At 49.9% G+C, this 24,340-nt stretch overlaps 4 protein-coding genes across 4 annotated transcripts; 2 read left to right on the top strand and 2 right to left on the bottom strand.

Moving 5' to 3' along the window:
- Positions 1-11,761: 11,761 nt before the first annotated feature.
- PFICI_09165 (uncharacterized protein) lies at positions 11,762-17,285 on the top strand (the record flags this gene model as incomplete). Its single annotated transcript, XM_007837746.1, has 2 exons — positions 11,762-12,171; positions 12,296-17,285. The coding sequence occupies 2 exons, from the start codon at positions 11,762-11,764 to the stop codon at positions 17,283-17,285; spliced, it is 5,400 nt and encodes a 1,799-aa protein (XP_007835937.1).
- A 1,643-nt stretch (positions 17,286-18,928) lies between these two features.
- Positions 18,929-20,894, bottom strand: PFICI_09166 (Nucleolar protein 58; the record flags this gene model as incomplete). Its single annotated transcript, XM_007837747.1, has 3 exons — positions 18,929-20,642; positions 20,710-20,799; positions 20,860-20,894. 3 exons carry the CDS (start codon positions 20,892-20,894, stop codon positions 18,929-18,931), a joined length of 1,839 nt encoding a protein of 612 aa, XP_007835938.1.
- Positions 20,895-21,412: 518 nt separating this feature from the next.
- PFICI_09167 (V-type proton ATPase subunit d) lies at positions 21,413-22,693 on the top strand (the record flags this gene model as incomplete). Its single annotated transcript, XM_007837748.1, has 4 exons — positions 21,413-21,444; positions 21,505-21,593; positions 21,652-22,547; positions 22,610-22,693. 4 exons carry the CDS (start codon positions 21,413-21,415, stop codon positions 22,691-22,693), a joined length of 1,101 nt encoding a protein of 366 aa, XP_007835939.1.
- Positions 22,694-22,991: 298 nt separating this feature from the next.
- On the bottom strand, positions 22,992-23,995 carry PFICI_09168 (uncharacterized protein; the record flags this gene model as incomplete). The annotated part of the gene is made up of 2 exons (XM_007837749.1): positions 22,992-23,887; positions 23,947-23,995. 2 exons carry the CDS (start codon positions 23,993-23,995, stop codon positions 22,992-22,994), a joined length of 945 nt encoding a protein of 314 aa, XP_007835940.1.
- Between the last annotated feature and the right edge of the window lie 345 nt (positions 23,996-24,340).

Below are 24,340 nucleotides of genomic sequence, written 5' to 3' on the forward strand. Positions count from 1 at the left end.
TTTCTTGGGAACATTCATGTTAATTCGGCACCTAGATTCCTTGCAATCTATCTACCGTACTCCGCCGAGCCGCTTTCCCTGCCGAATGCAACACGTTCGAGATTGTGAACGGCATATAATAGCCTCAAGATCTCATACTCGATGAATGATATGATGCGTGGTGAGCGCACGCATCCATCAATGTTATCTTGGAGTTTGCGCTGCCGGCCGCTTGCTATCTTGGAAGAGGGTGTTTTCATCTATCCTTTGGCACCTATTTGGAACCATTTCCCGGGCAGCCAACAGTCAAGCACAACATCATTTTAACAACACTTTGAATTGCACGCCAAATCCCTATGCCAACTCCATTTCTTCTAACCTTTGGATTACTGCATATATCTTGATGAAGTTGCGACTAGACCTTCTTGCACTTTCGCGCGTTCTCCATCTCTTGAGAAGTTGACCAGGTGCAGTCAAAAATCAAGTATATGGTCGGCCGCCCGCAACCAGGCTGATGCTATGCAGTTTGTATAATTAGATCATCCTGGCATTGGTAACACGACATGGTAGGGGTCTTTGGACAAGTATTTGTTTGGATAGCCAAGACTTTACCAGATCTTGCGATCTTGGAATTCTTCCAAGAAAAGCCTCAAGGTGCCGCCCGTCCGAGGGTTTGGTTCACGCGGGTTGCTTGCTCTCGGAAACCTTCCCGACCACTCGTTTTAACAATGACCCGGGCACGATGCTGCATTCTTATCTTGTAGATTGCCAGAGACGACAGCCATGAGTCTGTTGGATATTAGCCGCAAGATGAAGTTATCGACGGACCCCCACTGTCACCGGATAAATTCAAAGTCGCTCAGTTGAAGGTGCAATGATAGCTCCTTGGTTGCAACACCAGCAAAGTCACAATACTGATTGCGAATCGGACCAATGATATGCTCAAATATCACTTGTCAAAACAGAATTCAGGTTCGACTGCGTCGAGGCTAGGCGCCAAGGTTGAGAATGATGTACGTGTCTACCAAGTATCTCTAGTTGAGTCTCCGTCATCATGATTTCCATCAAAATTGCTTCAACCCAAATACGAACATCTCGTGTCGTCCTCCACGCGTAGAATTGATTCTTATGTTTCCAAATAATAGTTTCTTGTTGCGCATATGTTGAAGAAAGCAGTCAACTACACTGAGGCTTTTCTGTCGCTTCCGTAGGGACATTTGAGGTAGTGATCCCAGTACTGTTGCAAATCGTCGAGGTCTTGGCGATGATCTTCTGCCATGTGTTCATCAAGGTCGCTTACCGTTGCGAACCATCGAGAACAGCCTGGTTCATTGGCAGAGAATCGCTCGTCCACTCTGATAGTACCTCAGCAGCTCTGCGAATGAGCTTGTGGCGGCACCAAAGATTGACCCCGACGTTCGGATACGTGGATTGGCAGCCTATGATGAAACGTCCTCATCATGGCATTGCGATTTGTGCGCGCAAACGATTAGAGCGGAACAAAGACGGCGATGTAGCTACCATTCATGTCGTTCCCATCCGCACCGAAAACTTCAATAAAGCCTCATAATTGCAACATTTCGGTTGGGTAACTGTTATCTTGCCCGAGGAGCTCGCTCCATCTCTGATGTCGTCGCCCGTGGGTGTCAAAACAACCATACCTTCCGTGGATAATAGCCACATTGGTCGCGGCATTTATCAGCCACTGAAGACGGGCTGAAGACTTACAGGAGCGAACGTCGATAGCGTCAGAGCAGTTCCACTGCTCTGCTCATCGCTCTCGGCTTCAGGCGAACTAGCCAGTATTCACGCCGGTGCTCGCGGGTGGAAGTCGTCCCCTCCATGTTTAGTTTTCCCACGAGAATATAACCAGGTTCCCAATACATTAGGCGTTTTTGTGAACGCAAATATGAGGGATCAGAGCCGACTCCCATGACGGGCCCAGCCGAGTACGTGACGTTTCCTTGGCCCGCTGGACCATGCCACACCAGAGGTGGGCACACGTAAGGAGCAGAGATTGCCAAGGTCTCCTGCTGCGGATGACCCTTATGGACTGCGTGTCCATCTGGACCACATCCAACACTGGGATGGCGCTTCTTCGCCATGCTACCTTGGCCCTCGCTGTGCGAGGATGCTCATGGCGTTGTCGATGACCGACATGTCGTGCTTCGACAGAGGGCTACTCACTATCAAGGAGCCGGACGAGCTGTGGTCGTTGTTGATCCCAATACCTCTATCTTCGTGTATTTCTTCAACATCCTTTCGAGTCTGTGGTGAAAGAAGGCCTTGCAAGAACCCCAGTTCGAGCGTTAGGCTCGAGCCTCAGGTTTCGAGAGGTGGTAGAATCGGGGTCTGAAGGTTGATGCTGCTCTGCTTGGTTTGGTCCATTATCTCTGGTAACATGTTAGATTGGTTGCAACATCATGAAGATCATGGGTATGGACTTACACCGTAATGGAATGGGACCGACTTTGTCGTTGGGAATCTCAGGCTAATGCGCCCAGACTCTTCTCCCGGGTGAGGATCAACTCATCCTGTCAGATGTTGATACTCATATCATGATTTCATGTGTTCGCCTAGTACAGGCTCACGGATTAGTCAGAATCCCGTGGTCAGGGTTGATGCTAAAGATAACTGGCGGCCTACCTGGCTCGGATTCGTTCGGTTCCATTCCCACACGCGCATCTCGCGAGCTGGCCCCTTATCCGCCGAGCATCTTGTTCGCACCTTGTCGATTTGAGAGAGAACCGCCGAATCCTGTTAAAGACAGAAGATCTGTTTATACATACGATAATCTCCTGGTTCAGGCGTACCCATTACGATACCATTACGAGCTGATTCCCTCCCCGGTGCTAGCCTACCCAGCCATGCTGGAGTAGAAGTTGATGCAGTCAGTATCTTGTTCGCTGCAGCTTCGGCCTCGTGGGAGATGCTCATGTGTCTTCCAGATATGGGGATAAATTTTCCAGGTTGTGCATGGAGGTAATGGGATAGGTAATAAAAGCTGTGTGAAAAACTTACTGCTCTATTGGTGGACATGACATTAACCTTTCCGATGTCACATCATAGCATGGCCATCCAATGTTCTATTCAGTTGAAGAAAACAGGTCAGCTAATCCCATATCGTCTTCACAGTCCTCTGCATACGTTGAAAAACGGTGAGTGTGGTACTTGCCTACATTGGGGAAGACGCCATCTCTTGCACGGCAGGTCTGTTTGGATACAAAGATCTCACAAACGGCCATGAGGAGGAAAGATACTGGCTTTTCTTCATCCCAGCCTGGCGGAGAGCGTGGCTGCCTCGGGTGCTTCTGGTGGCACGCTCAGGTTGTTCTTGACTACCGTGTCTATCGGTTATCCTGTCTCTGAGCTCGGCTTTGCTATCCAGGAATATTACCAGGTCCTGTCAACGTTAGAGAGAAATGGGATAATGGAGCGCATATGGGCACGTACATCCAGGTATATATTAATGTGACCTTTATTATTCAAGTGGCCGCCAGGCCGTACGAGACCATGTTTAAGATCGCCTTTGCTTCATTTGGGGTGACCGAGGTCGCGGTGAGCTCCGGCATGCCGAGCAAGATCAAGGTCTGCCTCATATCCTTTGTATTGGCATTCGTACAATGGCCGACGGTGTGCGGAGGGGGGCTCCGGATGTAGAGCTGGAAATTGTGGTTGGTGTTCTGCATCTTGGACTTGGAGAGGGGCTTGGTCCTGGTTGCTTGGGAATGTATCCTTGAGAACCGTGGAGCTGGAGTGCATCGTCCCCCGATACCTGATAGCGGCAAGGGGAACTTATCGCAAAGATTTTGACGAGGGTTTAGAATATGGCGTCATCTCGGCCGTGGCCCAGGTCGTACGCCACCATGTTCAAGATTGCTTTTGACTCTTTAGGCGATGGAAAATGACACAGTCGTGCCACCTGAATTTGCCTCAGTTGGATCAAAAATTAATCGAAATCAGTGCTTGTTAGGCATTTTCAGCTGCCAGTGGAACATCAAAATATTGAATGAAAAAACAACTGATGAGATGATGATCGAAGACGTGATTTACAATTATATTTGTACAGGTGTAGGGGTGAACTATGCGAAGCTGAGAAACTCGTGAGAGAGAAGAGTTGAAAAAACTAGAGAGATGCAGCCGTACTTATAGCAAAAGCTCTGCTCAAAGTACCAAGGTAAAGAACACAGGATGAAAGGATTGAAAACAGTGGATAGCCAGGACTAAACCCTCAAATCATGTCAGCGCTGGAGTATTCCGTTTGTAATTTCTGAGTTGTTTGGCGGAAAATCGGCAAAGGCTCTTTCATTCTTTGTGATCGACGACTCTTCCAATTACTCTCACAACTGATATCACATTCTGCTCCTAATACATGCATCCCTGCATAGTCCTGGATGGCATCCCATAGGTTGATTACCATGCCTCATGCCATTTCCCATAACTATTCTGAATAGTTTCAGTAGCAACCAGATTGGACGTTTGCTATGTGTTGCGAAATATTCTTTGTTTGCAATCTAAGCATGTTCCAAGTCTTTGCAAACTGTCTGAGCATGCGTCAAATATGATTGTTTGACATGCTCGGAGCCTTGATTGATGAGCATCAAGCCAATCATCATTGCCGCAACTTCCAAAGCCTACAAGCGATGTTTTGTCTTACGCTATCATATTCTGCACATTGCCGTAGTTTCAGTTGTTGGCAACTGAACCTGGAACGCCAAAGGCCAACACCACGCTAAGAATGAGATATCATATATGAAAATCATGGGTTAGCCAATTAAAAAGCACATATCTGTTTGCATGATGTTCTTGTCCAGGCTTTCCGATCAAAGTGATTACCCGTGAAGACATCATTCGACTACATTCAACCAAACTTGTAGAGACATTGCCACCACGGTTCTGCCAGTAAAGGACTTCAATTGTTGTCAAATCCAAACGCCCTCACCGCTTTTCTGATTTGAAACATTGACACAAAGAGCCATGACCATCTTCTCCATCTTGAGGGATTGTCACATGCTATAATATTACAGCAAACAACCTGGATCAGGCTTTACCACTGTCGCCTCCATACTCCAAGTTGTCATCGAATAGAGCGGGCCAAACATCCATGGCCAAACGAAGCTCGTATTCGAATGTCATAGAAATTCTGTCGACAAATTGGCTCTTGTGCTCACGGTCTGTGATTTGTAATTTTTCTGGTAGGTTTTCTTGTTTGAAGCTGGATCCCGACGAAAGGTATTGGGCTGTTTGGACGGCGTTAGGTCTTCCTTCCACCCCTTCTAATTTCAGTCATCAATTTGAATACATGCGTATTACGGCTCGCTCATCTTCTACTACGTCCAAACCTCTCTTTCCATGATAGTGAAATGGTAGCTGAGATGTATATTTACTGAGTGACGTGGAAAAAGCTGGTCATTCGAAATGTACCTCAGAGTTACAGGTAAATGGTACGAGTAGTCTAACTCTGATTTGCAGCAACGAAGGAGAACTCGGGAGCTGTTTTCAGGGCTCTCATAATCACATATGCAGTAGTGAACAATCCCCTCGGTCAGCAGTCTTCCTTATCAATTCCTCCTGAGGAAGCATTGCGCATTTTCAGTATCTCGTGAAAGCCCAAACAATATCTGAAGCAATCTCTATTCAATCTTCAGAGGCATCACCATCACTGATATAACTTCCAATCGATGAAGTCATTCTGGCAGCCATTGGGATCAATTGATAAGCTTTTGCCTCACTTGCTTAAAATGCATATACTTCTTTCTTTTATCCACACAACCGAGAAATCTGGGCCGTCTTGATTTCTTCGCTTTTGCTCGGCGACTGTTTTGTAAAAGTGGATTCCTGCTTGTAAAGCTCGACAACCAGAACGAAAATGAATCCTGGTGTGGTGGACGAGTATTATGTTGTATTCTCGTGGACTTCTGTCTAAGATGCTCGTCGGCGCCTAGTACCTCAAAACCATACATCTCCCCATAAGCCGGAGTGAAATGACTATAACAATTGTACCAACTACTTCAGTACTAAGATTATCCGGTTTCACAATTGTTGCCTGGTCGTCGATGCGCTTGGGTTCATTGCCAGATGCATGGGTATTCATCTGCTAGATCCGTAAGCCTCCAGGGAATATTGTGGTCTTCCTCAATATACAAAATTATGTCGACTAAGCCTGTTTTCTTTACCAAAACAGAAGACTATCCTGTCTCAAAGCTTGAAGCTGTCATTATCGTGATTTGACTTCCATACTCCACTTCAAGGATGTGGTAGCATGTCCACAAACCGCATCTTCATGGTCGGTCAAGAGTGTTTCAACATATGAGCTTCAGCGGTCGGGTCCTGATATACGTCCGATGCAGTTAGAAGTCGCTGGTATACAAACAATGGGAATATAAATGACCGGCAGCATATCCCAAAACATTGACCGAGGCCAACGCATGTCTCAAAACAAGGACTAGTATTCAACCATGCAGGAATATACCCAGACTCAAGGGTACCCAAACATGTCTTGGCTATAGGCACTTTTGGACAGCATTGGCGAAGAATAAAGATCGATTCAAGGTTCATGGTCAGCACCGCGTACATTAACGGTAGACGCCTCCTGCTTTCACAAACAATGAGTAAACCTATCGCGAAGGATCGCGCACCTTTGTTGTTCCCGAACGGGTGTGGACCTGACCCGGCCGAAATTACTCTATTTAAAGGTTGGACTGCAAAGAGAATAGAGTTCAGCCCCGAGGAAAATCACTGCCGCCAACACAAGGCATCGGGGGAAAATCACGCGAGAAATCAATTCTCCGACTCCAGGTGGTCTTACCTCTGCAGCGGCTCATCGGCGCTCAATGCATGAACCACGTACAATGTGGGCATGCGCCAAGTCATGATTCTCTGCAGATGGACTGGCAAAGTGACAAGCTGATTAAAACCAGTTGTTTTTGATGGGAAATTGGAAGGCTTGCTGATGAGATCCCTAAGCTCTTGTATCGCAAATTTTTGTCGCTTCAAAGGTAGAGAGCCAGAGATAACCATATCTGGCACGGGGGGGAATAGACATCTTTGCAATAACATTGAATAGAGTTTGCTGACGTTTGTAATAGTCTTCAAATTTCATTGGATTGTTGTACCATTATCAATATGTATTATACTGCGTAAACAATAGGCTGGGACTACTTGGTGTTTTAGCTCTCATTTTGGGGTCAAAATAGAAACTAGGATGTTGATAATCGTAATGCACGATAAGCAAATCTGTATACTCATCTGAATTTTCAAAGACCTGCATAGCCAAGTTGCAATACTCTGTAGGTCTCGAGTCTGCAATAAGCAACCTACTGCAATGATTGTTGATTTTGGGCTAGTGTGCAGTGATCTATTCATCATGATGGCTTGAGTGATGCGATGATGGCCTCGTTGCTTGCAGGGAATGCCTGGTTTCATAACGCCACCCGGACTATATGTATGATTCACCGCGAGAGTTTCAATGCGTCGTCGCGGAGCAAAGAAGATAGGGCCGACCTATGCTTCACAGGGCTCTACTTTGTCTTCAGGCGTTGACGTCTTCTCCCTGCCGATGAACATGTCAATGATGCGTTATTTTGTATCTGACTTGTATAGACAATGTAAGGGATTTGAGTCATCCTAGTTTTGGAGCCCTCGAGACGTTGGACTTTCATGATAGTGTCCAGTTTCCGTCCCTCCTATAAGCTGCACAGACTAGCATTAGGGCAACTGAATGGGTGCGTGGAACGAGTAGCAAACCATTGATGCAGCACGACTCGCAAATTGTAGTCTCGGTCGCCAGATTAAGCGTTCGGTTGCTGCAAGATGCCCAAAAAGGACGGAAGCTCTACACTTGCACACAAAAATGCGGAGAAAAACTCTAGAATATTTTTTCCCCTCTCCCCTCCCTCCCCTTTAAAAAGTTTTGTGTGAGACGGCAGGAGTATATCCACCGGAAAGGTGTCATGACTCTCGAATCCCCTCAATATTGGCCTCTCTTGGGGGCAGTGAGGAGAAGCTCTAAAAAAGAGTTCAAAGTTGGAACTAATCGGAAATCTGCCTCTCCCCCATCCATCCCACGCCTGGTCCCCGTCCGAGATCTGCCGGTGGATTCCTTCCCACGTGCAGCTTTGTCCCAATGAATACATGCATTGGTCAATCCCCCCAGCTTGGCAAAGCCTAGAATTGGTGCATTTTGTCTCTATGAAATACCCGATTAAGAATGATCACCGAAGAGGGTTTTCTGGACTTTTTCTTTCTTTCTTTAGCGCAATGCATCACCTGTCGGCGGGCACCGCGTCGTGGTGATCTACGTAGGGTATACTAGGTATACCTACATACCTACCTACTCCCAGATGAGTAGGATTCTGTCATTGTTCGCCCAATCAATGAATGGCAATGCCAAAAGTGTCAACGTGATCAGCAATCGGCCGAGTCGGTCAGTGCAGTGCAGTGCTCTGCTCTATGCCAGCAAATCACAATCGTGCGTATCGCGAATACGCTTGTTTTATGCTTGCCGCGCTCGAGCACTCAAAAGATCGGGTGGTATGTATGTAGTAGACGACACGGCCAGTGGGGTTTCAAGGAACACAGAGGACGTCTACTACCTACCTACCTTTTACTCACAAGACCGACGGCTGCAGCATTGTGCATATGTATACGCTTTTGCAGGATGATTCTGTGCGATTGATTGGATCCTGAAGGAGTGCTCGGTGGGCGGCCGGAATGCTCAAGTGACATAGATCCAAGCTGCACATTGTCCAATCCCAATCAATTATACACCAGATGCGAGGATTAGACGTCAGAAATTGATGCACATTCCGGCATTCCTTCACTCAGGGCGTGGAATGATGCACCATGGGCAATGACCAGAGCTTGAATATGCGGTGGTCCTCGAACCCGTGCCGTTGCTGTTTACTTTGTCGCATTGGCAATTTAGAGCTCGTCCTGTGCTAGATTTTCTAAGCAATGCCCAGCCGAGCGGTGGTGCGGGTATGAAGATCGTCGTAACAGGATATTGTAGCAAAAATGTCAAAGCGATAGGGTCTTTGAATTTGCCGGCTGGTCACCACGGGTTGGTGTAATTTATTACTGACCCTCATAGATTGCTAGTAGCATTGTATTTGTAGCTCTATGTTTTACGCACAAATTTTGACTGGATGAAGGCTTCTGATGACTGATCCATTGAGATCTCCAGAGCACCCAAACATCCCACCTCGCTTTCTGCCTAAGGTCGCTGCGCGCAGGGGATAGATGGTCATTGAGCGAGAAGAGAACGACGGGAAAAGGCCCTTGAAAATACCACAGACACTCTCAATGTACAAAATTACCAAGCAGATAGGAAGTCTCGCATCAATCATTTGTAAGCGACATGAGACCTCGAGTGCGTGCGAGCGAGCGTAATTGTGCTTTGTGTATGCGTGTGTGTGTGCCATTGCAAACTCCTTCCTTCTTGAGTGTTGCAATGAAGCTTCTAAACGTTGCATGCATGGGCACGTTGAGAGGATTCGCCTACACCGCATTTATGCCCACTAGGAGTGTTGGTTTGCACATACATACACGCTGCAGAAGTCAAAGCTGCTCCCTGTGCATCCCTCCCACGGTCAAGCAATGAATGTACCGTTGAATTGGTAGCGAGCGAGGATCGCGCCACCATGGGCAGGAATCGAGACCCAGCAGGCGGGAGGTTGCAGCAAAGGTCGCACGAGTCAGATAAGGGATCGGCCATTGAGTGCGCTTTGGGTACGAAGCAGTAGTTCTGTAGGTCCAATCTAGCTCCCCAAATCTCTTGTCAACTCTACCAGCTACGGGTTGACTTCCGTCATAGGTGTCGAGGAATGAATGAATCAATCAGTCAATCAACGAATGTATCACTTCAGATGAAAAAAAAGACCCATCCATCGGTCCCCAGCCAACCGAGGGTCCAAGTTCAAACGTCCAATGTCTAGCACTAGTCCTTGCCGTCCGTCGCTTGGATGAACCCTCCACTGTGCAATTCTACGTGCGCGAGAGAGATCCATGATTCTTAATGCAGCGCAATAATACCCCGTGCGCCCGGATATGACGATTCGTGGTGGATGGATGGGATCCCTGGTCGTTGGCGGGGGTGTCCGCAACCGCGGCGCGGAAGAAAGCAGCACAGAGACGGGCACATGCTGCAAGATGCTTGTTGTTGTTACCTACAGAGTATATGACTCTGCACTCTATGGAAAACATTGGTGGTAGGGTCGAAAATCTTCGAGAAAAGCTCTTTCATCTCTCTCCCTAGTCAAGCAAGTGAGGAGCTTTCGTGAGATAACCGTGTTGATCTAGATGATAGATAAGTACAAACTCAGACAGCTTGAGCGGGAAATCTGACAACCAGTGCTGGAAGCGGTAATAGTACCTACGTAGTAGTGGGCGGTAGGTACGCGGTACCTAGACTTTGCTGCACTAAATTCGTGCAAAAAGTTCTAGTCACCTTTACCCTTTCCTGTCTCGCCCACCAACCTTGCGGCATCGTCGCCCGTCTCTGCCGTCCCTGGCCCAGCTGGCTGTTATGGCTGTGCCCTAATGTATGTCTACTATGTGCATTATTCGGCCATGCAGTAGAGCATGAGCCGCTCACCAAAGCCCAGCGCGCCCTGGTATTGGCGGCATGGTTGATCTTTCTCATGCTGTCCCCAAAGGGGGTTGGTCTCGGTATGTCTACCTTGAACATGAAGGCAGTAAAACTCATTTTGCACAGCGGCGAGATCGCTGGCACGAGACAGCGCTCAAAGTATGGGGCATCATGACCTGCAAGGTTAAAGGCAGTCCCCAAGAGATCTAGTTGAGCTAGTACTCTAATTTGTTGGTAAATTTACACTCTCACAGTCATCATCAGTACATAGTCGGTCGGGTCCCAAGCACCTGCAGGGCCGGATGCAGCCTCAAGCTTTGAAGCCTGCCAGTTTATCAAAGCAATCAAGGTCCAGCCAGGCCAGGTGCTGCGAGTTCAATTTGTTGCCTCCCCCTTCTCAAGGTCCCCCACCCCGGCTTCCGAGCCACTGCCAAACTGAGCCTTGGGCTCGCCATTAGCGTCGACTCGGCGGTCGTCCCGTCCCTGTCACCCCCCCAATTATTATTATTTTTTCACCTGGTCATGGTCGCCCATCAAATCGACCCCGTTAGTCAAGCATCAAGCTCGTCCGCCCCCCATTAGCAATTGATCCCAGATGCGACCCGGTCCATGCCTGTACCTAGTACACCTACCTACCACTAAAAACTAACAGACCTGCTGTGTGAATCCATCATCCCAGTCGATCCTCTGCCAACTCTACCCACTCCGACGAGGACTTTCACTCTCTTGTCGCCTCCATTTTCCTGTCCAGACCACGATTCCCACGCGACAACAGGCGATATCTCAAGGGGTCCTCTTCCATGTTTTGAGGCCCTGCGCTGCCACGCCGTTGTCGAGTTTCGTCTGTGTGCGCGCTGCCTATTCAAGCGCACCCGGACACCCCCGGACAAGCAGGCCCCTTTCTGCGATCTACGACAACAACGAATACCGATCCGCTAAGGGAAAGAAACAGCAAGGAAGTCGTCCCTCCATGGCATTGACGTCCTGAGAAACGTGCAAGCACATTTTTCGACGGTAGACGAAGCCATTGCCGCCCCACGTCAGTTGGGCGCAAGGAATCCAGCTTGAATCTTCTTCTCTTTTTTTTTTCCCTTGTCCTTCATTATTCCTCACGACGCGCTTTCCCGTCAATGCATTACTGCGATTACCAAGTTCGAAGCAGACTGCGCTCTGCTGCTGCGCCGTAACGAGACCATGGAGGTAAATCCTCTCGCATCCAACCCGCCGGCGCCGGCGCGATTCAATTCGGCCGGCGCACGCCTGCCACCACGGCGAGATCTGTCGACCAAGAGTCGAACCCAGAGGATGCAGAAAGCAGGTGCTTCACGAGATTCAACGACCAAAAGGTCACTACCAGACCTTCTAGGAAGTATGTCAGACAAGAATGCAAAGATGAAGGCAGGGATGTCGCCGAATATTGGCACAAAACCTCTTGTCCCCGCTATTGAAAGAAGAACTATCGGAGAAGACGAGAAGTTGGGAAGACTCAGGAAAGGCTCCGACGCCGAAAAATGGGATCTTACGCCAGACGGAGGCTCTGCTAGTCGCGAAGGCAGGCAGTTCACAGTTGCCAATGTGGGCCACAATGGCAAGATATATCTGAGGTAGGTTGCGCAAGAGCTCCGTACGAGTCCTACGCTTTTTGACGGCTCGGAGATCAACCCAAATCGTTCCTTTTCCAAGCATTTATTTGTTGTGTAATTTGAAAAAGTGCTTACAATGTTACAGGCCAACGATTCGACCCGCTAACCAGCGGTATCCTCAACCTAATTTTGTGTTTCCCCTGACGCCACCAAGCACGGCAGGCTTTGATGCCCTGGCTAGTCCTAAGCAGGAGAAGCAGAAAGAGAAGGAGGAAGCCAGTGAGATTCTCTCCGGTCAATGGGCAACCACACCTCTCAATACGCCCTCGTCGCCATTCACGATCAAGAAGAAAAAGTCGTTCCTGACTCTTGGGAAGCCTACGGGGCGACCCAAACATCGCCGCGCCATGTCTGATTCGACTGTGCAAGATATCAGTATCGCTCACGAATCCGAGGCTGGGGGATTCAAGGTTGTAATCACGAAGCCGAAAGACGAGGTCAAGGCCAAGACTACTGAGGATATCGGCCTCGACGGTGCGCCATTGCTTGATATCAACATTCCATCATGGAAGATTGGCAACCCTCGCTTCACCTTGCGTGGCACAGCCCTCATCCGGGGTTCATCGTATGCGCCCACAGAAGATCCCCGCTCGAGCAATGTCTCGTTTTTTCAGAAATCTCAAAGAGGCGCCAGTGATATCAATTCCTTACACCCAGAGGCCATGAGTTCGAGGAAGCCAAGTCCGATTTCTTTGAGCCATGTGCCATTCTTGTCGCCGCAGCTCTACAGTCCTACATCGCCTAGGTTTCTGGGGCCAGCTCCTACTGTCTACGCCTCTACCTTCGTCGTCATCGAACCGAGCATGTTTGACGCCTTGACCTTCAAGCCCGGCTGCGACGATAAGTTGATTGTACGCTACGCGTCTGGGAATGGCGCAGTGACAGCCGCGACACCTCCTCGTCTGGTCGCAGAAATAACATCACCAAGTTTCTTGGACTATGAACTGATATCAGACTTCTTCCTCACCTTTCGCGCATTCCTCGGGACGGCCGACTTGGTTCAGATGTTGATTGCCAGGCTCAGATGGGCAATTGCTCGGTCAGATGAAGTTGGAATGATTGTCAGAGTGAGGACTTTTGTTGCTATCCGGCATTGGATTCTAAACTATTTTGTCGACGACTTCATGGTTGACTACCAGCTTCGAGTCCTATTCTGCAATCAACTAAACGATTTCGTCGATGAGCTGTCCCAGCAGTCACTTGCACAAAAGGCCCAGATTAAGGTTCTGGCAGAGCTCAAGAAATGTTGGAGGCGCATTTGTGCTCAGTATTGGGACGGACCCGACTTTGATTCCGGCCTAGGACCCGAAGTCCCTATTGCCCCCGGAGGTATTGCTGGTCACCGTGATCCGACCCTCGATCCTAGCGTATGGGAAAACGAAGACAGTGTTTTGCCTCGGCTCCAAGACTTTGACTTTAACCATGAAGAGCCACGTGTGGATTCAAGCTTTGCCCAGGTTATCGACAGGGCTGGCCACATCGACTCCATTCTTCATGGAGACGAAAGACCCGCCTCAGCTCGGCAACGAAACGAGGCCATAGAATCCTTTAGACGCCATGCAGCATCACCAACAAGCATTGGCAGTATGGACGTTATCTCGTGCTCGTTTCCAACTAAGAGCCTGCGGACGCCAGCCGACCCTGCCAAACGACCGCTCGGGGCTCATCCAGTGGACCCCACTTCCATCTACAATAACCCGGATCCAATTGCCTCGACTCCTCGTGCACTCTCTGGGAAGCGCGTAAGAGCTCAACAGCCAAATCACAAGCGCAACAATAGTCTGACGGACTCCATGCGGGATTACGCCACAACAAACAACAAGGTCCTTTCAAAGAACGCCGAGATTCTGCTGACGCTTCCATATGCTGGAAGTTTGGTTCGAGGCAATCTGCTACCTCCGGGCCAGGCTTTCGTTGATGTCATGCCAACAGCCGGCTCATTGACGAGCAGAAATACTGCATACTTTGAACCGCAACATCAACTCGAGGGCATTCATGCCAACAAAGGTGCATCTGCAATGTCTGGCCCGGGCATGAAGAAACTCCTCGGAAGTGTGCGGAGAGCGTTGAGTCACCGAGGCCAGGGGCCGAATGGCGTTGGCCCGCTTGGCCCTCGCGGAGTAACCACCAACCGGATCCCTGGGACAGCCGTTGTACCACAGGCACGTCCACTGCGTCCGAATGGATTTCGGCCGGCTGTCAGGATTGATATACTAGGAGCAGAAATCGCCGAGGACTTCAAGAAGGCTGTGCGCGAAGATGCAACTGCAAATGCGAGTGAAAAAAGTGCGACCGGCAGTGCACACAAGGTCACTGGTACAGATATTGAGTACTCAGCTGCGCACCTGGACTCATCATTCGACCTCCATGCAGCGTTGGACAATCGACCTCTCAGCGATACAGCAATAACCCAGGGAAGCAAGTCCATTGTCATTGTGGACGGCACCGCGCCCCCGGATGTGCCTGCTATGACCGGGGCTCTACCATTGATGCCAGCGCTGAACGCATCAGTAGAAGCATTTGCTGATAGCTTCTTGCCCGGAGGAGGTGCCGACCCTACGCCTCCGACCACTCCACCAAGCCTGTACACGACCGACATTCCAAGAAGGTCGTCTTACATACTAAGTCAGCACGTCGTTGAGCCATCTTTGGAAGCAAATCCGCTGCCACCTTTCATTCCAGATTTGGCCACCTTGAAGACCAGGACACCGTCGGAGTATACTAGCACTCAGCCTTCACTTGGTCATCCATCAATGATATCAATCCAGCAAACCCCTAACCGACCACCACTGTCTGCCTTGCGACACAGGGGACACCTACGTCAACGCTCCAGTCGCAGCTTCCGATCGCAACATTCTTTGTCGCATCGTAGGTGGGCCTCGATCAACAGTGCCTTTCCCCGGTCGACACTTAGGAGTTTCGATGCGACGACGGTATCTGAAGAGTCGAGAGTTTCGGAAATAATGCCTCAACCACTTCGAGTTCTTCGTCGGCGTCCAGGCGGTGACCTTCGAGGTGCACAAAATATTGCAGATCTTGATGCCTTTCCTTTGCATAGATCGCGATCGGCAGGGTCTTTGACGACTTACTCGGAATCCTTGAGGAGTTCCTACCTTCGAAGCCCAGTAAGAGACTCTGAGGGCTACGTTGACGTTTTTGGGAGTGACTATTCGCAACACCGGGCAGATGTCTTTTCCTTGGGCGCCATGGCAGAGAAACCCAAGCATCCTTTGTCACTTTTTAGCACTCACTCCTCCAAGCCTGTCTTGCGACCATCATTTGAAGCTGAAGCGCAAAAGCTTGCGCAAATTCCTGACGACATAGATGATGATGGAGGCATTGAATCAGCACTAGCCAAGCTTGAAGGCAGGAAGCTCTCGATAGAACCGCAAGATGTGCCTGCGCCCCAATTTGCGGAGATCGGTCCTGAGCCACTTGAGGAGAGCCCAATTGAACACAACACCCCCGAGAAGGTCAGACATCGTCATCAGCATGTTGTCAACGATGAGGCGCCACAATCTCCGTCTCTTACAGCGCCGGAATCTCTTGCCACGCTAGAAGTTCCCCGAAATGCTGAAGTCATGTCCTTCCTGTCTGAAGGCTCTCGGGAGTCTTACAACTCTATCCCGCTGCTAGAAAGAGGTTTGACCGACGATGGCCGCAGCAAGACGCCCAATCAACAATGGACTGATCAATCGGTTTTCGACGATGAAGACGAGCAAACACCTGGCGCTGGAGGGGCAGCCAAATCATATTTTGGACCTTCGGCATATGAAATCGTAACTAAGACCGAGAGTCTTGAGAAGATCCCTCCTGGCGAGACCGTTCCAAGGGACATATCCTCGCCGGCAGAGGTCCTATCATTCTTGGACGTTGAGAGTGACAACGAGTCAGACTTGTCATCCGAATTGTCTTTGCAAATCATTCATGCCGAACAGCCAAATCATCATGCCATCGACCAGAACCTTACGGAGATTGACAGCCAAGTACTGTTTGATCTTAGCACTGACGATGTGCCTCCCCCGCCACAAGGCAGACCTCCGTCCCCTCCGATGACTTTGGCTCAAGCTTTGAAGATGTCGCCCCCCGAATCGATGCGCGAACCACAGCTCCAGGATCATCAAATTTGGTCACAGAAACCGCTACCGCCGACACCCGAGGTTACACCGACACTTGCCATGCATCAGCAGAAGATGGGCCATGCAAACGATCTTGCTGATAGTCGAGGTGCCTTGCACAAATCTTGGGGGCCTGAGGATGAACTATCACAGAAATTTTCAGTCCATTTGCCCTTCATTCTGGCTTTTGATTCGGACATCCTCGCACAGCAGTTTACTCTCATCGAGAAGGATGCGCTGAATGAAGTCGACTGGAAGGAGCTCATCGATATGCAGTGGAAGAACTCTCACTCCAACTCCAGATCATGGGTCGATTTTCTGCGTAACAGCGACGCCCGTGGCGTTGAGGTTGTTGTCGCACGATTCAACATCATGGTGAAATGGGCCATCTCGGAGATTGTCCTGACGAAGGACGACACGGAACGCGCTCGTTGCATCGTCAAGTACCTTCACATTGCGGCACATTGCAGGAGATATCGCAATTTCGCCACCATGAGCCAAATCACGATTGCGTTGACATCGAATGAGATTGCTCGATTGACAAGAACATGGAGCCTGATCCCACCTCAAGATATGCGGATCCTGAATGACCTTGAGAGTCTGGTGTCACCAACAAAGAATTTCTACAATCTGCGCATTGAAATGGAAGGCGGTGCTACAGAGACCGAGGTTGGCTGCATTCCCTTTGTGGGCATCTATACCCATGACCTTCTCTTCAATGCTCAGCGGCCCTCTGAGATTGCCAGCTCCCCCACCACGCCACCGTTGGTCAATTTTGAACGATGCCGCATCGCAGCCTCGGTGGTCAAGACGTTGCTTCGACTCCTGGAGGCAAGCACATACTATCAGTTCCAGCCCATTGAAGGCATTACTGAGAGATGTCTGTGGATGAGCGCTCTCGATGACGACGACATCCGCCGACACTCGGAGAGCATTGAACCACAACTCACACAATGATACAGAAAGACGGATCCCGTACTTTCAAATTGACGAATGACGATCGAAGCCTACATCTACAACAGTGTACAATATGTACTAATCGGACCGCCCGCCTACGCGCTATTTTCTACTTGCATTTACACGCATCGTCTGTTAACATAGAACATGCAACAGCTCACGCAGACATTCCTGTATTAGTACGCTTGTGACTATACATGCACAACTTCTTTTCCCCATCTCTTGATACTAGGCAGCGTCCGCTATACTGTGTGACTACTGCGCTGTTCACCACATAATCATCATACCACTATTACTGTTCCTTTCACTTTTCCCCCCGCAGATGATGCATTTGGTCCGACGCATCATCCACACAGAGCTAGATGCAGTTTTGCATTTATTGAGCACAGGAGTCGGGGTGTCTTCGTTCTTAAATTCCATCTCATTTGTTAGGTCGCCAGCTGAGCCTTTTATCAGTGGTCAAGAGATTGAGAATCTCATTGGAACGAGTTGAAGCGCATAACACAGGCGCAATTGATACCCATAGGAAGAAAGAGAATGAATGTGTCACGGGAGGCGATGCCGCGTGAAGTAACTTTGATACCTGAAGAGAGATCCGATTGAAAGGTGGCCAAGAACAAGATAATATAGATTTAGCTCCATAGATTTGTCAATGTAAACACATATGACAGTGCGGCATCTGGTTTGGTCCTTTTTATGTGAATTCAATGATAGTCAAATTCCGTTCAGTTAAAATCAAATGCATACCAGCGATATAATCAAACTGTTATCAAAAACAATGTCATGTTTTATTTTTCTCGTAAAGGGTCAGCACTTGTGTGTAGAGAAAGCTTATGCATTATTTGAATAATCGAAAACAGAACAATAAGGACAAGGCCCAAAAGGAGAGGGAGAAGGAAAGAAGAAAGACACCAGCAAAAAAATAAACTGATCGTGTGATAACTCCGACACGGGGAATCGAACCCCGGGCATGACGGTTCAAAGTTGAGAGCGTCATATGTTAGCCACTACACCATATCGGAATAAAGAGAGGAATGAGATCAGTTTGCAAGCTCCGACACGGGGAATCGAACCCCGGGCATGACGGTTCAGGTTGAGAGCGTCATATGTTAGCCACTACACCATATCGGATTGTTTGTTTAACTGCTTGTTGGAACAGTCGTCGCCTATGGAGGTACTTGACGGTGAGGCTGGCTAGGAGAGGGAAGACAGAAAATTTTTCACACCGACTCCATTTAGTTTATGGGTGGAACTTGAGATTCAAATTACATTTGGGAACCCGTGGGTATGACTCGGTAGTAATGATAGCAGACTAATCATTTGGTCATGTTTCGTAGATTCAGAGGGTGTCGGGATTCAGTTCACGATGTTATCAAGGGAGTCAGTCAGATATACGAGATGATAAAGATAGTCAAATGCGAAATTTTAGAAAAGTCATTGTCCTTTCATTATGTAGCTAGTGAAATGACTCCTGCAAACCAATGGTATGACCGACCAAACCGCCCTTAACGCCATATCCGTGGAGACTGATGAAAGACTCGAGAATGAATTTCAAAACCAAATAACAACGACGGGAGAGACAAGCAAGCTTTTTTTGTACAACCAAAACCAAGAAAATAGAGACAGAGCCGTCATACAAAGATTTACGACTTCTCCTTCTTGGCCTTCTTGCTCTTCTTGCTTTCCTTCTCAGTGCCGTTGATATCGGAGCGCCTCCTCTTCTTGCTGCTCGTGTCCTCGGCAACGGCGGCGTCCTCCTCCTCGGCCTCTTCCTCCTTGCGCTGCTTCTTGAGCTCCTTCTTGCTCACGACCGACGGTGTGCCATCGGCGTCGAGCTTGACGTCGCCGCGCTCGTACTTCCTCTTGAACTTGGAGACGGAGATGCCAGCGTCAATAGCGAGGCGCTCAAAGTCGGCTTCCGTCAGAGTCTTGGGCTGTTGGGGTGTGGGCGGGGCAATCTCGGTGGCTCCGGATTTCCTCTTCTCCTTGGCCGCCTTCTTCTCCTCCTTGGCCTTGCGCTTGGCTTCCTTGGCCGCCTTCTTCTCGGCCTCGGAGTCGTCATCCGACTCGTCCTCGTCGGCATCAGCCATGGGTGTGTCCTCGACCTCTTGGATCAGGGGCTTGGCGACACCGTCGGCATCGGCGTTGTAGTTTCTCGAGGGCTTGACCTCGAACTTGGAGCCAGTGCCGGTGGGGGCAATCTTGGTACCCTTGGTCTGGATGGGCTTACCCTCGAGTCTGCGCAGAGCGTTCTCGAGCTTGATGCGAGATCGGATACCGAGCTCGGCTCTCTCCTCGTCGTCAATGGCAATATCGGCGCCATCGACACCCTCGGCGCTCAGCTCAGAGAGGGCATCAACGCGGAGGGCAAGAGCAGCCTTGGCAGACAGCATACGGGCAATCTTTCCCTTGTTCTTGCCAGTAGCCTGGCCGACAAGCGAGGCGTGGTAGATGAGACCGTACTTGGGAGTGTCGTGCTTGGTCTTGAGAGCGCGGAAAAGCGCCTTCTCGGCACCAAGAATCTGGATGGTGGAACCAGGGGACTTGGCGAGCTTCATGAGGGAGCCGGCGTGGGCAATCAGACGAGCACCAACCAGCTCACCAATGAGCTCGGTCATGTTGGGTGCAATGGCCTTCATACGCGAGGTGAGGTATTGCGACAACTCTTGACGGTACTCGGTGAAGCTAATGACCTGCTCGGCAAGGAGCTTGATGTTCTCGAGGTCGAACTCGCCAATCTCAGTACCCATGGAGACTTCAGCGCCAGACTTAAGTCTCTGCTCAATGTCCTCGGGGAGGATCTCGGACAGGTCGGTGTTGGCGGCATTGTCACGCGTTCCCATGGCCATGATGATGCGGGCGTAGGCCAGGTTGTCGTTGACGATACGGTCCATCTCGGGGAAATGCCATCCGTACCACTCCTTGACTCTCATAGCATAGTTGTTCAATTCCTTGTCCAAGTCATCCAACAGCTTAATGGCCGAAACAATCATGACATCGACCTTGTCGGCGGAGAACTTCAGCTTGTGTCGCGAAATAGAGTGGGAAAGAGCCAGGGCCATGTTGCCCAAGTAATCACCAGACAGGTCGGGGAACAGCTCTGGGAGGTAGGTCTTGATGGCTCGGAACAGGTCGGTCGTCGAGGAGTCGGAGACCGGAGTGATCTGGAGTTGAGGCAGAACGTTGATGGCAGCGCCGAGCTTGGGGTCTGCCACAGCCAGAGATGACTTGCGCTCGTCCTTGATGTCGTCCAAAAGTTGCTGCAACATGGGCGTAACCTTTCCCTCAGTAAGGGAGCTGTATTCGCCCAAAGCCTGAGCCGAATCCTCGAACTTGATCATCTTCTTCAACGACAACCTGTGGCATAGGTGAGCTGGCTACTCTTCGAGATGGGCCATGGCGAGGCGCTCAAGACAATGCTTACATGGAATTGATCGCATCCGGGCTGTTGAGCTGCGAGGCAATGTTGCCATTAGACAAGAGCTTCTTGTCCTTGGCCTTGAAGAGACCATAACTGCCACACAGTCAGTATTTTTTGAAACCGTCGACGCTGAAGCCTCGAGACAAAACTCACCCCGCAGGCGTCTCTGCCAACACGAAGAGACCCATGTTTGCAGGCAAATCGATACTGATCCTAAGACTACAGGTCTAAGTGCTGAAGTCGATAAAAGTATCGTATAGCCTCCTGTGGGTTGGGGGGGTTAGGTCTATAAGGATGTTGAAAGGGAAGAAATGGGCCTTTCGCTGGCTAAAGTCCCAATTGATGCAGGCAGTTTTTTCCGACGATAATTTTTTTTCTGCTTTGGAGCTTGACCAAAGCGGATTGGAAAGTACCAATTTTTCCCAAGGTGGGTATTAGTGGCGCTAGTCTCTGAGGGGTAGGCGGTGACGCACGGTGCAGGGTGAGGCGAGCTCCCAGCCAGAGTGGGTCTCGAGCAACGTCAAGAGGCTCCTCGAAAAGCACCTTGGTCAGGTTGCAGGTGAGCTTGCAGTGCGCGCAGCTGGCACCCTACCTAGTAGTTGGACCATCGGCATCACCATTCATCGCTTGATTCCCTTCCCGCCAGGCAGAGATAACAGTTGACGTCGACAAGGTCATCGGTGCTACAGCAGATATAACCGTCAAAATGGAGGGTCTGCTATTCAACGTGAACAACGGGTGAGAAACCAGCGTCATTCCAGGATTGTCACCTGTGCTAACATGACTTGACTTACGTAGCTACATTGAGGGCATTGTCCGAGGATATCGGAACAGTTTGCTCACCAGCGCCAACTACAACAACCTGACACAATGCGAGACTATTGATGGTATGCGCTGCCAACTTTGCCCCCTGACTTGGTGATGGCCGCTGACTGAAGATGTCAGACCTCAAGCTCCAACTCGGTCCTGCCTATGGCGACTTCCTAGGCTCGTTGCCCCCGAATCCCTCCACATCCAGTCTGGCTTCCAAGACGACAGACAAGCTTGTTTCAGAGTTCCGTTATGTGCGCGCCAATGCTGTAGGCTCGCTCGCGAAATTCATGGACTACTTGACCTATGGCTACATGATCGATAACGTGGCACTACTCATCACTGGTACCCTCCATGAACGCGACACCCGCGAGCTGCTGGAGCGCTGCCACCCACTTGGCTGGTTTGAAACCATGCCCGTTCTTTGCGTGGCTACCAATATCGAAGAGCTTTACAACAGCGTGCTCATCGAAACCCCTCTTGCCCCTTACTTCAAGGGCTCTCTATCACATCAAGATCTGGACGAACTCAACATTGAGATCGTACGGAATACCCTCTACAAGAACTATCTCGAAGACTTCCACAACTTTGTCAACACTGAGCCAGATATGGCCGGTACACCAACCTCCGAGGTCATGAGTGAGATTCTCGAGTTTGAAGCAGATCGCCGAGCCATCAACATCACTCTCAACAGTTTTGGCACCGACCTGGGCAAGGGCGATCGTAAGAAGCTATACCCTTCTTTCGGCCGTCTGTATCCCGAGGGAACATTGATGCTGTCTCGCGCAGACGACTTTGAGGGCGTGAGATTGGCCGTAGACGGAGTGGGCGACTACAAGAACTTTTTCGATGCGGCAGGCCTGGGTGGTGGTCCGTCTGGCCCAGGTAACATGGCCGGAGGTTCTGGGGGCAATGACAGCCGCAGCTTGGAAGATATGTTCTACGAAAAGGAGATGCAGATTAGCAAGAGTGCCTTTACAAGGCAATTCAGCTTTGCAATCGTGTACGCCTGGGTAAAGCTCAGGGAACAGGTATGTCGCAAAATCAAGTCCAGCTGTCGAGTGTTTGAACCAATCCCTAACGTGGAACGCAGGAAATTCGCAACATCACCTGGATTGCTGAATGCATAGCTCAGAACCAGAAGGAGAGAATCGGCAACTACATCAGCGTCTTCTAAACCTCGCTGCTGCCCATTCCTATTCTCCAGTAGCCTTTGCATTTGTAGCATTATTGAGTTTATCCGGAAATACCAAAGATGGATCGTTGTAGCATGAATGGTTTTGTTAGTTATTTCGGCGTAATCGGCACTTCAGAATTGATAGAAAGGTCGTGGTGGAATCGTGGCTCATTCAAAATCGAGCTTCTTCTGTATTGTACATAGCATATTACAATGCCTTCGACCCCCCTTCTCGAAATATGCGATATTGGTATAATACATATGCTGGCCCATGTACACTCGATCGCCGCGAGGTGTTCTACAACGTGATCTGACCCTTGTAAGTAGCAGGGCTCAATCCAAGTTTCTCGATCAGGTGATACCACCTATCGCTTCCTCTCTCCTTGCGCTCCATATACTGCAGGAGCTTTTGCCTCCTGTGCGTAAGCAACCGCAGATCTCGTTTGCCAACCTTGTCCTTGTAACCTCTGCCCGTCTCCAGCTGGTTCGCTAGTGCCCTGATCTTGGCCGTCAGGATGGCGATCTGCACCTCACTGCTACCAGTATCTGGACCGCCTCTCACAGGGCGCTCCTCCGCCTTGACCCCTCTAGCCAGCGCCTTGGGTCTCATGGTGAGATCTGTCTGATGCCGGCCGAACGTGTTAACACAGCGTTTGATATTGGCGTGCATCTTGTCAAAGGCGGAACCATTGTTCAGGTCCATGATACGGTTGATGGCCTCGACAGCAACGGCATGTTTCTTTTCGTGGGCTTCCTCCCTCAGTGCAAGGTCGTCGAAGGCCTCGATGGCGTCCGTGGGCTTGGTAAGGATGTATGCATGCTTGAGGACGTCGTCGAGCTCGGCCCTGCTTACCAGGTGGTTCAGGACCTCTGGGCTCGTTGGGAGCGGGTGCGGCTCCTCAATAGGGTTGTTGTTGTGATCGGTCTTTGGGACGGATAGCGGCGACTGGCCAGCCGAATCGAACGACTCAACAAAAGGCGTCTCGATACCTCGCACCGAATCACCGAGGGCCGCTTGGCGCTCTTGTTGATAACGCTGTTTTATGGTGTCGTGTGCAGCCTTGCGCTGTTGCATTTGTTGCCATCGGTACGGATCCTGCTTGGCAATGCGCTTCTTCTCCTTGGTCGAAAGACTGGCTACCTGGGTCAGGGGCAGGATGGAGGGTGTTGTCTGCGGCGTTGGGCGTAGGCACACTGGGACAGCTGATCAGCGAATTTGCCGGCTTGTTATACATCAAGTCGTTGAAGCTCACCGTTAATGGCGCCACTGAGGCGCTGTACGCCTGTTATCCGGTGCGACATGGCGAGTTTACTGGGCGATGATGCTACTCGTTCACATGGAGATGCCTTCAGACCACGGCCGGATCTACAATGCGACTCGGGGCCGTTCGATAACTTTTTTGCCAAGCTTTGATAGGTACCAGCATGCGCCTCATTTCAATCGGTCTTGGGCTGTAAGCTAAATTCCACCAGCCACAGTTTTCCAATAAATGTGGCTTGCGCTCAGAAAAGCATTAGTTGGAGGGCCACAAGTACCTTTCTTGACATGACATTTGGGAAATTTACCGCCTCAGAAGCCGTAAAAGAGGGATTCAGATTGTATAATAATTTATAATGATATACTCATAGCTATTCTAAAAGATTTAA

Source organism: Pestalotiopsis fici (assembly GCF_000516985.1).
Source record: "Pestalotiopsis fici W106-1 unplaced genomic scaffold PFICI_Scf_6, whole genome shotgun sequence".
NCBI lineage: Eukaryota > Fungi > Ascomycota > Sordariomycetes > Amphisphaeriales > Sporocadaceae > Pestalotiopsis > Pestalotiopsis fici.